Raw genomic sequence first — 14,898 nt, forward strand, 5'->3', positions numbered from 1 at the left:
GCCTTGTAATTTGCATTTCTAAAACAAACACCAGCTCAAGTCTAAAAATGCAAGTTAGTCTGCAGTTAAAAGAGAGTGCTTACAGACTTTAACCCTGGACTTTTTGAAAGGAAAGATGGCCTCAACAAGAGAGTTGTTAGTTGAAACAATGGAAAGGATTATAAAACTCCTTCAAGAAGGAAATCCAGCACGGAGTGTGGCAAAAAGCTGTCAGTTGTTCCCTGTCAGCTGTGTCTAAAATTTGCAGTTTGGTGCAAGTATAAACAAAATGGGAAGGTTATAAAAGGAAAACATACAGCTGCAGCTCAGTTTACTGCTCAGTATGTCTCAAAATTGGCACCACTGGTGCGGTCTGTTATCAAGATAAAAAACTAGGAATATATCATTTTTGCAACACTGGTGTGATATAATTGACCTTATTACAAAATCCTTCAATATGCTAACAAACCTAGCAAATTCAGTTTGTTAATCTCAGTACAAGTGTAGGCGTTTTGATATATGTTGCAGTATTTGCTTGATTGATGGTAAAACTGGAAATGATTTTGGTCCAGATCATTTGGGGCTGATCAGTGCATGGTATCGCACAGTCACGACATGCAGCTATAAAACAAAGAAAAGAAAAAGAAAAAAAAATGGCACGGCATACGTTTTGACCAATGAAGACGTCAAAGTGTCAGGATAGAAACCTCAAAGGTATATGCCTTGAAAATAGGAAATCCACAATGAAACCAATGGTAAAACCAATGGGCGGAAACAGGAGTCCATGTATGTGACAGAACTGTAAAAGGTCAGGTGAATGAAATGGGATTTACGTATAGAAAAGCCAAACAAAAAGAACTCTAGCACCTAAACAAACAAAAGCAAGGTTACAATGGGCGTCATGAGAAGAAATCATGGAGTGTGAATGATTGGATAAAAGTGATATTCAGTGATGAATCACGAATCTGCATTGGCCAAGGAGTTAATGCTGGAACTTTTGTCTGGTGCTGTTCTAATAAAACATATAAAGTTGACTGCCTGAAGAAAACAATCACATTTCCCCACTCATTTATGATATGGGTTTACGTGTTGGGTAAAGGACCAGAGCAGACCTCAACAGTCAATGCACAGGTGTACAATGAAATTTTGAACACTCCATCAACAGAAAATAGCTTTGGTGGTGATGAAGTGTTAAAGCTTTGCTTGAGGAAAGGCAGATCAACTCAATGGCCTGGCCAGCAAACAGTCTGGATTAAACATTTATGGTGGAAATTTAAAAAATTGCTCCATGACCAGGCTCCATCTTGCAAAGCTGATCTGTCAACCACTATTTGAGAAAGTTGGAACCAGCTTGATGGAGAATATTGTTTTTTTATTAGTGAAGTCCCTGCCTCAAAGAATTCAGGCCGTCATAAAACACCAGAGGAAGAGCAACACAATACTAATTGTGAATTTTTTGTTGTTGGTGTTGGTGATTCCATAATTTTCTCCTTAACATTGAGTGATTTAAAAAAAAAAAAGGCCATTAATTTAAACAATTTAATTTGTTTGAGGTATTTTTTTATTAAGCCAGAATGTTCAGCTATTAAACAAAAATTATTTTGTGTTATATCTGTGCTTTGTTTATTTGCCACAAATATATATATATATATATATATATATATATATATATATATATATATATATATATATATATATATATATATATAAAAGCCAGGTGAACATCCTCTAAGTGTGGTGATTCCATAATTTTTGCCAGGGGTTGTATGTTCTTTCTTATCGCACAGTGTAAGAAGAAGAAGTGTATGTTCTTTCTTATCGCACAGTGTAAAAAGTGTATGTTCCTTCTTATCACATGGCGTAAGAATATCTGCCTGATAGTTTCAGCCGGATTCATTAACCAAAAATACACACGCACGTTCCTTTGTTAAATCCTGTAACAATCATTCACAGTCCTGTCAAATTAATGTGATCAGATTTGCCTGGAAATTTGTCTGCATACTCCAGCTCGGGTGACTCCAACGGCATCACGTTCCAGCTGAAACAAGTTCGGCTATACGGCAAGAGTGAAAGAGTCCAAGAGTACCAAGTATTCAGGCCTGTTTTGGTTGAACGGGTAAGGCAGTTTATTCTGTGTTTTGGTGGGAATCAAGTGAATGATCAGGCAAGTTGTTCTGACTAGCGGAATTTGTATTCTTAGCCAGTTGTAAAGCTGTTTTAGCTAGTGGCTGTGTATGTACAGGGTGTGTTTGATGAGTTATGTGTATTTTTATATTTCAAACACTGACTATGTTTACAAGCACATCAAATTCTGATTAAGGTCTATGTTCGGGTTGCAGCCATATTCCGAATACAATGTTTATATGCTTGCAGGCATCGGAATATTCCTGTATACATGGTTGCTGTAAGTACTGTATGCCTGAGTTGCCGTTCCTAAATACTTAGCCTACAGCTAAGCATCTGTTAGCACCCACAATTCCTTTCGGTGGAGTTTATTACGAGGTGTTTACCTGCAACAAATTTCCAATTAAAACGGGCATATTCCAGGGGTGGGAATCAAAATTTATGGAATCGGAAACTGACCCAATCTGAATCGGGCGATCGGATTGCGGCGCTTTCGTGAATCAATAGTAATTCCAATATTGCCAATTTCTGAATACTGTGGTGTTTGTAAATATGTTAAATTTGATATGGAAGGTGGTTTCCTCCACATGTGAGAGAAATAATGAGCAGATTTTCTGTATTTTTCAGTTGAAAAGAATATTTCAGGTAGGTTATATTCTTTGTTTAGACACCGCTGCATATGCTTGTATTGTTACACATCTTAAAAGTATCGCGTATAACAATTAACGAGTAATTGTGTGATAAAACATTGTAGTTGTGAAATATTAATTTGCAGTTGTGAGTCATAAAGTCCCAATTGTGTGATATTGACTGAGTTGGGGTTTTTTTTATCGCAGTTGAATCTACACAATACTTTCAAATACATGGTGGAAACGAGCTTCTACAAATCATGCAAGAGTAAATTCATTAGTACTTCTGTTCGCTCCTGGTGTGTGTAATTTTGATAGCGGTGTACATATGTATCAGCTGGCTGACAACTGTTTCTTCAGGCAGTTACAACTCAAATTCAATCTGGAGAAAGCGAGTCATTCGTGGGTTATAATGATACTTTATTGGTCACATATAAGGTAGAGCACAGTGAAATTGTTTTCTTCGCATACCCCAGCATGTCAGGAAGCTGGGGTTCAGCAATGATACAGCACCCCTGGAGCAGACAGGATTAAGGGCCTTGCTCAAGGGCCCAACAGTGGTAGCTTGAACCCCCGACCTTCCAATCAGTAACCCAGAGCCTTAACCACTGCCACTTATGTTTGCTTTAATGTATTCTATCTGCAGATTCATTTGTTTATATATTTACATATTATGTCTTAAAGTAAACCTAAAATCTAGTGTGTTAAATCTTGTGTTTTGGTGTGTTTGCAGTGGATGCATTTAACTCTATAGTATACAGTAATAGGCAAGAAATTATTTGTAATAGCACTATCCAGCATCACCCAGAAGACGTTCCCTTTTGAGCCTCGTTCCTCTCAGGGTTTCTTCCTTCTGTCGTCTCGGGGAGTTTTTCCTTGCCATTGTTGCCTCTGGCTTGCTCATTAGGGATCAATATAAAGTGTCTATTCGGATTTCTGTAAAGGCATGTTGTGACCGTATCCGTTGTGAAAAGCGCTATATAAATAAAATAACACTGAATCGAATTGCATTTGAAGCACTGTTATATTAAGGAGGCAATTGAGGGATTTGATGGACTTTAAGCGTGAAACACTTTGCTTGGGGTGCATCCCAAGCCACATTCTACCCAACTCAACTAAAAAAGTATGCTAGTGCACCTATAGTGTCATTGCTATTTATCCACATGGTGGAGAGGGATGCTGCATATTGTCCTCCACGTGTAGCTCACAATAACATCGCACTACCAAAATCTTGAATCCTATTGTTTTAAGTGATGCTATTCATTCGAATTACAGTTGCAATCAAAATGATTCAACCCCCATTGCAAATTGGGTTTATTGTCAAAATGTACAGACTTTCAGATGTTTGCAATGAACGAATCAAACAAAAGCAATTGGAATAGTTAAACACAACGAATGCTTCAAGTGGTTTCCCCAAATCCAACTGAAAATGCAACTTATAATGACAAATTATTCAACCCTTTGAATAGAATCCCTCACAACAGCACAAATGTGCAAAACAGGTGTTGTCTCAAGCACACCTGATTCAACTAATCAAATTGGTTTGATTTGTTCATTCTAAACAGGTGAAAGTTTGTACATTTTGACAATAAACCTGATTTTCAATGGGGGTTGAATCATTTTGAATGCAACTGTGTGCACTGGGCTTAAATACAGTATAATGTTCGGCTGTAGAGTTGAACACCTCATTCAGCTTGTTTATGCATCAAGTATGTGGAAGTCATGAAAGTAAACTGAGTGGTGTTCGAGGTTCAGAGCTGCTAAACACTGTTCGCTATTAACATTCAGATAATCAATATACAGTATTTACTCTCATGTCATCAGCTTGCACTGGTGAGGGTCTGTTAATGATTAGAATTTATTCGGACTGTGGATGAAAAATAAATAGGGTAGAGGCTTTTGGCTATACAAGCAAGCCGCTAGACGAGTTTGGGGAAGATCGCTATATTTGGGTGAGTTTGTTGTGTATGAATTTTTTGCAAATTCTTAGCTCTAACTGTTCAGACAGTTGAACAGATCTAGGGAACTGAGAACATGAGTAAATGAGTACATGAGTTTATATGTCCTCATTATGAAAAGATTTGTCATGAAACTTGTTACGAGAAAGAATTTGTAAGACCTGTTCTTTATATCCACAGAACAAGTGCCATGGCTCGAAGTGTCCTGTGTTTGTGGTGTTGTTTTTCCTTGGTGTTCATGTACACCAGTGTACACGGAAGTCCAGAACAACATTCCGACTCTGATGACCATGAAAACCGCGTGAAAGCACTGAGCGACGTGAACAACGATTTTGCTTTCCGCCTGTACAAAAGCATTGTGTCTGGTGCTCAGTCCCAGAACGTGTTCTTCTCTCCACTGAGTGTGTCCACGGCACTGGCTGCACTGTCTTTAGGAGCAGGTGGAGAGACTCATGAACAGCTTCTCAGTGGCCTCGGATTCAACAATTCTATCTTCACCAACGAGGAGATTCACCAAGCCTTCCTCGATCTCCTCGAAAACCTCGATCACAGGACAGAGGTAGATCTGAATGTGGGCACTGCTGTCTACGTCAACGACACCTTTAAACCTCATCCGGAATTTCTAGAGAACGTGAGGCGTTTCTATCTTTCCGATGGCTTCTCTGTCGATTTCACCAAGAGCAAAGAGACCTCTAATCAGATGAACAAATATGTCAGTGAAAAGACGCACGGCAAAATTACAAAGTTTATCAAAGATCTGGATTCACGTACCCTCATGTATCTGCTCAGCTTTATATATTTTAAGGGTAAGCTTATTTAATATGGTTGATTTGATTTGTGTCATGGTCTCTCCATGGGCATGCTTTTGTGTTCTATAACAGCACTTTGAATTTTTCCTCAAGGGAAATGGTCCATCCCGTTTGACCCGAAAGATACTGTAGAGATGAAATTCTATGTGGATTCAGAAACGACTGTTCCAGTTCAAATGATGCAAAAGACGAATTATTTCTACACGTACTTTGATCCAGAACTCTCTACCACTGTCCTTCGTCTGGATTACAATGACTCGTTCTCCATGATCGTGGCTCTATCTGATGATCTCTCTGTTCTGCAAGAGGCTTTGCGTCCACACCACATAGCTGCCTGGAACAGACTACTGCGTAAAAGGTTATTTGGATTTGAAATGTCAACAAAGTTCAGAATGGATTCTTTAAATGTCTTTGTTTAATGTACTTTCAGCCCATTTAGAAAATATTAATTTAAACATAGATAATATTAATTTTCTTGAATTGACCAAATGTAAATTATTTCCTCTTAGCATTTTGACAAATGCTATCACATTTACACAGACCCATGACGCAAACATCTTGAAGCAGCTTGGCAGAAGTAATTGCCATAAGGTTTTTCGTATATGATGCCTTATTTGGGCATCGTCTCCTGTTCTACTCTGCAGAACGTCTCAGGTTGGATGGGAAATCCCACTGTACCATAAATCCGAGGTCCTGAGTATTCTTGAGCAATTTTTCCTGCCAAGCCTCCCAGTCCTTGCTTCTGAAAAAAAAAAAAAAAAAAAAACATCCCCACAGCATGATGCTACCTCCACCATGCTTCACTTTAGGAATAGAATTGTTCGGGTAACTGGTCATGTCTGGCTTCCTCCAGATGCATTCAGGCCAAAATGTTAAATATTGGCTTCTCATGGCCTGAGAGTCTTTTAGATGTCTTGTTTGAGCAGTTCTATACATATATTAAGTCCCTCCCCCGACCCCCAGCATCTATTTGTACCTCAGTGCATCTGGCTCCTTCAGCTTTATGTTTTTTATGTTTTGTGTAATTTGTCTGATCTTGTCCCAAGTAATTAAGCTCAAGAAATCAGAAATGTTCTTTCTTACAGTCTTTAAGATTAGGGAGTCTTTCATTTAAGATGAGCAACATTTTGTTGCATTTGCTTTATGACCTGCTGTACTCTAATGCTATATGCAAGTATAATTTAAATACCGTGATTTGTGATTTTCTTCAGGAAATACATTATCCGCCTCCCTAAACTGTCCCTAGAAACGTCATATTCCCTGATCAACATTCTGACTGGAATTGGAATGAAGGACATGTTTACAGATAAAGCTAACTTCATTGGGATTACTGACGAAGAAATATCCGTTTCTGAGGTAAGAAAGCTAATTGCCAACTGCAGATGACACATAACGGACAGATCTTTGTCATACTGCCGGTAGTTAAACATGATGTAGGTACTTTTGGAGCTATATCATCTAAAGCCATTACATGAATGCAGCTGTGACTTAGTTTTCGTGAAAAAAAGAAAGAAAATTCCAGGTGGAGATTTTAAAGTTTGCTTCACTGTATGAAAAACATGACTCATGCACTCAATTACATGGAAATTTTACTTTTGTCCCCAGGTTGTACATAAAGCCACATTAGATGTGGACGAAGTCGGCACCACTGCAACAGCTTTGACTATAATACGCTTTACAGCACGTACTGGACCCAGAATTCTGAACTTTAATAAGCCATTTATGATCTTTATCATTGACCAGAAAACAAAGAACATCCTGTTTATGGGGAAAATTGTCAATCCAAAAAAATCTGAGATAACTGAATAATAATCCAAATGGTTTTCAAACTATAAAATGAGACATGGAAGCATTTTTCTTTCTGTAGCTTTTGTAGATTTTTACAGTGCTTGTTATTCCACATATGTCTTCATGCTTGTTCTCCAAACACTTTTTGAGCATTGATTTAGCCTGAGTTCAGTTCAAACTGCCTTTAGGAGAGCTTTCAGCAAGAGTGAAGCCATCTATTTTTGTTCTTGATAAAAGATATAATATTTCACATGTATTTTAGTTTCAATTTTGAGCATTTCCCATTGAAATGTCAGCTAGAAATCCACCTGCCACTGGTGATGTCACTGTGCACTTCACAGCCATCCATGTTGTGTGTGGTGATAAAGTAGAAGTATACATGGATCAAAAGCAGGACATGCTATTCTTTAATAAATAAAAATCGTTCATCGCTGCCTCAGCTTGCACATTTCTCCCGTCAATCAATGCAATGGTCGAACGTGATCTTCAGGGTATTGTCGAGTGATGCTTCAGAAGGAAAATCCACAAGAGGAAAGGATGCAGGATCTCATCTGTTGCGAGGTCTGATCATTATCATGCGATGTACTGTACCTTGAAGAGCGTCGGCAGGAAAGGCAGTGCAAACCCCACGCTGCATGCTTTAACTGCCGAGAACCACTTCCACATCCCAATTCCACACGTATGCCCATGGAACAACTAGTTAGCTCTCAAGATTCTTTATCTTCATTACCAATGCTTGCTGAGTGAAAACATGCCTAGGGTGCAGGGAGCCATTGGCAGCAGTGGCATCTTCCACCCTGAGGACAGTACAGTACAGGCAGTGTTTTGGTGATGGAGAGGATGGTGGCTCCATGCATTGCAAAAAGAAATATCTATCTTAGCAAGTCAAATAATCTCAAAACTTTCTAATATTCCCGAATAAAAGATAATACTAAATTAAATATATAATTTTTAGTCAGGTTCGAATCCGCCACCATTTGTGTGTGAGTTTTCATGTTCTCCCCGTGCTTTAAGGGTTTCTTCTGAGTACTACGATTTCCTCCACCAGTCCAAAGACATGCGCTGTAGGCTGATTGACATTTCCAAATTGCCCGTGGTATGTGAATGTGTGTGCGATTGTACAATGTGATGGGTTGGCACCCCTTTATTTATTAAATGACAGAGTGTAATATTTTTGTCTCATTTGTTTAACTGGGTTCTCTTTGTTGACTTTTAGGACTTGTGTGAAAATCTGATGATGTTTTAGGTCATATTTATGCAGCTATATAGAAAATTCTAAAGGGTTCACAAACTTTCAAGCACCACTGTAAACACTATGTTAAGTCATTATTCACAAGTCTATGCCTTTTTATAAATTCATAACTATTCATGCACCCTATTAAATTGTCATGAAAGTATTATTTGTATCCCAGAACCACTGTAATACATGTAAAAATTATTATTATTATTTTTTAAACTGTCAGATTTAAAACTGGTCAGATTAACACGATCAGGAATGTGGCTCAGAGATATGTGAACTTTTAGACCTTTAAACCTCATCCGGAATTTCTGGAGAAACTTAAGCGTTTCTATCTTTCCGATGGCTTCTCTGTCGATTTTACGAAGACCACAGAGACCTCTAATCAAATCAACAAATATGTCAGTGAAAAGACACACGGCAAAATCAGCAAGTTTATTGAAAAACTGGATCCAAGCACCATCATGTATCTGCTCAGCTATATATATTTTAAGGGTAAGCTCATTTCATTATGTCGTGGTCTCTCCATGGACGTTGCTTTTGTTTTCAGTACCATAGAGCATTTTTTCCCCTCAAGGTAAATGGTCCGTCCCATTTAAACCCAAACATACTAGAGAAGCTCAATTCCATGTGGATGAAGAAACAACCGTTCCAGTTCAGATGATGTTTGTGAAGGATGATTTTTACAGCTATTATGATCATCAACTGTCTGTCAGCGTCCTTCGTTTGGATTACAACGATTCATTCTCCATGATTCTGGCTCTGCCTGATAAAAATATTACACTTTTGGAAGAGGCTTTGTGTCCACACCACATAACCAAGTGGCAAAAATGGATGTCAGAACGGTAATTCTGAATTTGTGGCATTTCTCCATGTATATTACTGGTTCAATAAAACATCTTTATTTATCTTATGATCTATGAAATGTCAGGAATGAGAATTAATATTCTTTGAGGTTCTGTAGTTGTTTATTGAAGACAAACATCATCACCTTACATTTTGCTATATGACCTGTTTATGTAATATCTGCACGAGGTGCTTTAATTACTCAATTATAAAAAATAAAAATAAAAGTACTTGAAAAGCATTCAGTTTTAGTTATTATGCTACTTCTATACTGGCTTGATTTTTATTTTTGTTTTAAATAATATAGAGAAGCGAATTAATGAACGATTTAGAAATGCACACGCAAAACACAAAATGCATCCAAAGGATCATTAGCTAACTCCTAAACTAATTTAATTGTATGTTACCTTGAAAACTAGTTTATTAACTACACCTGCATTTCTCTTTCTCCAGTGAGTATTTCATCAGCCTCCCTAAACTGTCCCTAAAAACATCATATTCCCTGAACAGCATTCTGTCTGAAATGGGATTTAAGGATATGTTTACAGCTAAAGCTAACTTTTCTGGGATTTCTGACCAGAACTTGTTAGTTTCTGAGGTAAGAAAACTACTTGTACAAAATGGTGACAGATGTGCTTGTTCTCGATGTTCACGTTGCATTAATTCTAGTTTTGTACAGCACTGATGTTTTTATTTAATCTAAGGCCATGGCACGGATGTAATTAATCACCGTCAGTTTTAGCTAGATACGGACAAACAGCTAAGAAATTTGAAGATTAGCCTGACTACTGCATATGGAGAGATTATTTCATTATATATGTGATTAATTGGAGATTTGTCCTTCTTTCATCCTCAGGCTGCACATAAAGCCACTCTAGATGTGGATGAAGCCGGAGCTGAAGCAACAGCAGTGACTGGAATAGGCATCACGCTCTTTTCTGCAAGACTAGTATTGCTGACATTTGATCGGCCATTTATGATCTTTATCGTTGACCAAAAAGCAAACAATGTCCTATTTATGGGGAAAATTGTCAATCCAGCAAATTCTGAGGTCCGTCAGTAATAAACAAAAACGTATCTCTGCATTTAGCTTTCTTATATAGCATACAGGGTTGTAGTGATCGAAGAGGGGGTAGGGATGGGATGAGATTGGATGGGTTGAGATTTGATGGGATGAGATTGGATGGGATGAGATTGGATGGGATGGGATTGGATGGGATGGGATTGGATGGGATGGGATAGGATTTGATAGGATGAGATTGGATGGGATGGGATTGGATGGGGTAGTGTGCATTGCAATGAGGGCCTGACTGTAAAAATATGAAAAACCACGTACATCAAGTGAAGCCTTCTCAGTGGTTTAATAAAATCTACGTATACAGGTTTCATGTATTGCCGCCTGCAATAATGCTGTAGGCTATGTGATATCCATGTATTTACATAATCAGTTATTTCATGTTGTGTTTTGACAAATTGGAAAGATTTTTTTTAAAGAAAGAAGAAAAAAGAAATTAAATAAAATATTTTGAATGTCAGGTAAGTGTGTACAGTATACCTGGGTGACCAATCCATTGGTTATTTTGATATTTCAATACTTGACTACATTCAGAGGTGGGTAGTAATATTTACTTCATTACATTTACTTGAGTAACTTTTTTGGGAAAAAAAGTACTTTTAAGAGTAGGTTTAACTGGCCACACATATACTCTTACTCAAGTTCATTTTTAACCACAGAAATGTACTCTTCACTACGTTCAGTGGAGTTCTTCCGTTACTGTTAGATGTTAATGAATAAATGTAGTTTTAATAATTAGTTTATGTCATGTATAATGAGATCATGAGTCTCATGATACACTGCAGTGGTCTGAATTGTGGACACAGCACTCACTTATTTATCAGCTCAGTCCTGGAAGTTAATGGGCAAAGATGGGGAAGAAGCGACCGAGGCAGGACACACACACTGTCTCACTCTCTCTCTACACACTTTCTCTTCTCTTCTGCGCCCTAGTCTATTCTTTTGTTCTCTGTCGTCTTGTTTAAATGCAGATAGTGACAAGTAAAATGACCATCATCTTCTTAAAACATTCAAGTTGTTTTGCTAAGTAATCCTTAAAACCTGGTAGATTTCTAGAAGTGCATGCCTTACTGTACTCTGTGTGTTCAAATAAAAACTGTATTTTAGAGTTTGCTAATATAACAGGTTTGTTTGAACAAGGAAAGTAAACTGAGTGGTGCAATGATGCCCCAGGTTCAGAACTGGAAAATGCTGATGTGAGCTCAACATTCAAGTAATCAATATGTGCTAATGTCCACTGCTGAGTCTCTGTTTGAAAGCAGTTAATAATTAGGAAGGCTTTAGCATAAAATAAATCAATAAAAATGGGCAAAGTTTGGTGTCTATGCACGTATAAGAACAGTGCTTGCACATGTTCGACAGAGCGCCAAGACTGTGCAGAAGATGGTTGGGTGAGCTTTTTTTTAAAAAAAAACTGTACTCAATGTTTTTGCAATATGAAAATGTGAGCATGAGACGTTATTGAAATGCAATAGTGTTATTTTATTTTCAATGTCTAAACTGATCTGATTCTGCCATATTAAAAAAGTCATAGAAATTGTCTCATTACCTCAACAACTGGGCCAAAAATAAACACCTTTACTGTCTTATTTGATTTAGCATTTTCTCTGTCAATGAGATGCATCTGTCAATCAAAAAAACGATGGTAGGGACTTTTTGGTGTTTTGGATGAAATTATGAAATAAGGTGTGGAAAATGTAGAGATAATAGCAACAATCATTTGGGAAATTCTAATGCTTGCTAACCAGGTTGAGCACATCACTCAAAACTAACATTCTGAAGACGTTCTGCCATCCTAGACCAGTTGAGAGACTTTGTAGCTGTCTTGAACATCAGTGTCAGTGCGAACTTGTAGTGTGAAGTGTCCTGCCATAGAAACTTCCCCAAATCCCGAAAGAGTGATAGTTTAAAGTTAATGCAAAAGATTATGAAGCTCAATTACTTTGTAAAGCTTGCTGATCATTCTTTAATCACTCACTCATTGTCCATAAGATTTCTTATGCCATAAGACTTGTGTTTTTTTAAAAAAAAATTTTTATCCTTTTAGAAGTGCCATGGCTCGAAGTGTCCTGTGTTTGTGGTGTTGCTTTTCCTTGGTGTTCATGTACACCAGTGTACACGGAAGTCCAGAACAACATTCCGACTCTGATGACCATGAAAACAAAATACAAGCACTGAACAAGCTGAACAGTGATTTTGCTTTCCGCCTGTACAAAAGCATTGTGTCTGGTGCTCAGTCCCAGAACGTGTTCTTCTCTCCACTGAGTGTGTCCACGGCACTGGCTGCACTGTCTTTAGGAGCAGGTGGAGAGACTCATGAACAGCTTTTCAGTGGCCTCGGATTCAACAATTCTATCTTCACCAACGAGGAGATTCACCAAGCCTTCCTCGATCTCCTCGAAAACCTCAATCACAGGACAGAGGTAGATCTGAATGTGGGCACTGCTGTCTACGTCCACGACACCTTTAAACCTCATCCGGAATTTCTGGAGAAACTTAAGCGTTTCTATCTTTCCGATGGCTTCTCTGTCGATTTTACGAAGACCACAGAGACCTCTAATCAAATCAACAAATATGTCAGTGAAAAGACACACGGCAAAATCAGCAAGTTTATTGAAAAACTGGATCCAAGCACCGTCATGTATCTGCTCAGCTATATATATTTTAAGGGTAAGCTCATTTCATTATGTCGTGGTCTCTCCATGGATGTTGCTTTTGTTTTCAGTACCATAGAGCATTTTTTCCCCTCAAGGTAAATGGTCCGTCCCATTTAAACCCAAACATACTAGAGAAGCTCAATTCCATGTGGATGAAGAAACAACCGTTCCAGTTCAGATGATGTTTGTGAAGGATGATTTTTACAGCTATTATGATCATCAACTGTCTGTCAGAGTCCTTCGTTTGAATTACAATGATTCATTCTCCATGATTCTGGCTCTGCCTGATAAAAATATTACACTTTTGGAAGAGGCTGTGTGTCCACACCATATAACCAAGTGGCAAAAATGGATGTCAGAACGGTAATTCTGAATTTGTGGCATTTCGCCATGTATATTACTGGTTCAATAAAACATCTTTATTTATCTTATGATCTATGAAATGTCAGGAATGAGAATTAATATTCTTTGAGGTTCTGTAGTTGTTTATTGAAGACAAACATCATCACCTTACATTTTGCTATATGACCTGTTTATGTAATATCTGCACGAGGTGCTTTAATTACTCAATTATATTAAAAAAAATTTTTTTTTAAAGTACTTGAAAAGCATTCAGTGGTAGTTATTATGCTACTTGTATTCTGGCTTTATTTTTATTTTGATTTGATTTTAAATAATGTAGAGAAGCGAATTAATGAACAATTTAGAAATGCACACGCAAAACATAAAATGGTTCCAAAGGATCATTATCTAACTCCTAAACTAATTTAATTGTATGTTACCTTGAAAACTAGTTTATTAACTATACCTGCATTTCTCTTTCTCCAGTAATTATGGCATCTACCTCCCTAAACTGTCCCTAAAAACATCATATTCCCTGAACAGCATTCTGTCTGAAATGGGATTTAAGGATATGTTTACAGCTAAAGCTAACTTCTCTGGGATTTCTGACCAGAACTTGTTAGTTTCTGAGGTAAGAAAACTACTTGTACAAAATGGTGACAGATGTGCTTGTTCTCGATGTTCACGTTGCATTAATTCTAGTTTTGTACAGCACTGATGTTTTTATTTAATCTAAAGCCATGGCACGGATGTAATTAATCACCGTCAGTTTTAGCTAGATACGGACAAACAGCTAAGAAATTTGAAGATTAGCCTGACTACTGCATATGGAGAGATTATTTCATTATATATGTGATTAATTGGACATTTGTCCTTCTTTCATCCTCAGGCTGCACATAAAGCCACTCTAGATGTGGATGAAGCCGGAGCTGAAGCAACAGCAGTGACTGGAATAGGCATCACGCTCTTTTCTGCAAGAATAAGTGAAACGCTTGAATTTAATCGGCCATTTCTGATCTTTATCATTGACCAAAAAACAAACAATGTACTATTTATAGGGAAAATTGTCAATCCAGCGAATTCTGAGGTCCGTCAGTAATAAACAAAAATGTGTCTCTGCAGTTAGGTTTCTTATATAGCATACAGGGTTGTAGTGATCGAAGAGGGGGTAGGGATGGGATGAGATTGGATGAGATGGTGTGTGTTGGGGGACCTGACTGCAAAAATATGAACAACCAGCATTTTTAATTGGTTTAATAAAAATCTATATTGCAAGCACATTTAGTCATATTGTGTGCTGAATGTCACCTACTCAATATAAATTTCTTTTTCATAGAACTGTTGTATAAAAGCAATATCGCACTCGCAGTCATGTGGTTCTACTGAATATCGGCACGGCTATGATTAGCTATGACCTTGTGTCTGTGGCGAATCACAGCCGTACCGATATTCGG

The 14,898-nt window shown here is 37.7% G+C and overlaps 3 protein-coding genes across 3 annotated transcripts; all 3 read left to right on the top strand.

Annotated features, from left to right (window-relative positions):
- Nucleotides 1-4,421: 4,421 nt before the first annotated feature.
- LOC108255771 (serine protease inhibitor 2.1) lies at nucleotides 4,422-7,726 on the top strand. Its single transcript, XM_017451969.3, has 5 exons — nucleotides 4,422-4,684; nucleotides 4,871-5,496; nucleotides 5,593-5,857; nucleotides 6,711-6,855; nucleotides 7,105-7,726. The coding sequence occupies exons 2-5, from the start codon at nucleotides 4,881-4,883 to the stop codon at nucleotides 7,306-7,308; spliced, it is 1,230 nt and encodes a 409-aa protein (XP_017307458.1). The 5' UTR covers nucleotides 4,422-4,684; nucleotides 4,871-4,880; the 3' UTR covers nucleotides 7,309-7,726.
- A 141-nt stretch (nucleotides 7,727-7,867) lies between these two features.
- LOC108255400 (serine protease inhibitor 2.1) lies at nucleotides 7,868-10,510 on the top strand. The gene is made up of 5 exons (XM_017451340.3): nucleotides 7,868-7,966; nucleotides 8,812-9,019; nucleotides 9,102-9,369; nucleotides 9,824-9,968; nucleotides 10,227-10,510. The coding sequence occupies exons 1-5, from the start codon at nucleotides 7,868-7,870 to the stop codon at nucleotides 10,431-10,433; spliced, it is 927 nt and encodes a 308-aa protein (XP_017306829.3). The 3' UTR covers nucleotides 10,434-10,510.
- A 1,212-nt stretch (nucleotides 10,511-11,722) lies between these two features.
- LOC108255770 (serine protease inhibitor 2.1) lies at nucleotides 11,723-14,722 on the top strand. The gene is made up of 5 exons (XM_017451968.3): nucleotides 11,723-11,836; nucleotides 12,493-13,115; nucleotides 13,198-13,465; nucleotides 13,931-14,075; nucleotides 14,334-14,722. The coding sequence occupies exons 1-5, from the start codon at nucleotides 11,829-11,831 to the stop codon at nucleotides 14,541-14,543; spliced, it is 1,254 nt and encodes a 417-aa protein (XP_017307457.1). The 5' UTR covers nucleotides 11,723-11,828; the 3' UTR covers nucleotides 14,544-14,722.
- The last annotated feature ends 176 nt before the right edge of the window (nucleotides 14,723-14,898 follow it).

This window comes from Ictalurus punctatus, chromosome 22, assembly GCF_001660625.3.
Source record: "Ictalurus punctatus breed USDA103 chromosome 22, Coco_2.0, whole genome shotgun sequence".
Classification (NCBI taxonomy): domain Eukaryota; kingdom Metazoa; phylum Chordata; class Actinopteri; order Siluriformes; family Ictaluridae; genus Ictalurus; species Ictalurus punctatus.

What these genes read in the sequence shown, in the direction of transcription:
- LOC108255770 (XM_017451968.3), top strand. An exon ending in CAAAAATGGATGTCAGAACG is followed by an intron (nt 13,466 to 13,930) that starts GTAATTCTGAAT and finishes CTCTTTCTCCAG; the next exon opens with TAATTATGGCATCTACCTCC. An exon ending in AGAACTTGTTAGTTTCTGAG is followed by an intron (nt 14,076 to 14,333) that starts GTAAGAAAACTA and finishes TTTCATCCTCAG; the next exon opens with GCTGCACATAAAGCCACTCT.
- LOC108255771 (XM_017451969.3), top strand. Translation starts at nt 4,881, where the DNA reads ATGGCTCGAAGTGTCCTGTGTTTGTGGTGTTGTTTTTCCTTGGTGTTC. An exon ending in AACAGACTACTGCGTAAAAG is followed by an intron (nt 5,858 to 6,710) that starts GTTATTTGGATT and finishes GATTTTCTTCAG; the next exon opens with GAAATACATTATCCGCCTCC. An exon ending in AAGAAATATCCGTTTCTGAG is followed by an intron (nt 6,856 to 7,104) that starts GTAAGAAAGCTA and finishes TTTTGTCCCCAG; the next exon opens with GTTGTACATAAAGCCACATT.
- LOC108255400 (XM_017451340.3), top strand. Translation starts at nt 7,868, where the DNA reads ATGTACTGTACCTTGAAGAGCGTCGGCAGGAAAGGCAGTGCAAACCCC. An exon ending in TCCACATCCCAATTCCACAC is followed by an intron (nt 7,967 to 8,811) that starts GTATGCCCATGG and finishes GTGAACTTTTAG; the next exon opens with ACCTTTAAACCTCATCCGGA. An exon ending in CAAAAATGGATGTCAGAACG is followed by an intron (nt 9,370 to 9,823) that starts GTAATTCTGAAT and finishes CTCTTTCTCCAG; the next exon opens with TGAGTATTTCATCAGCCTCC.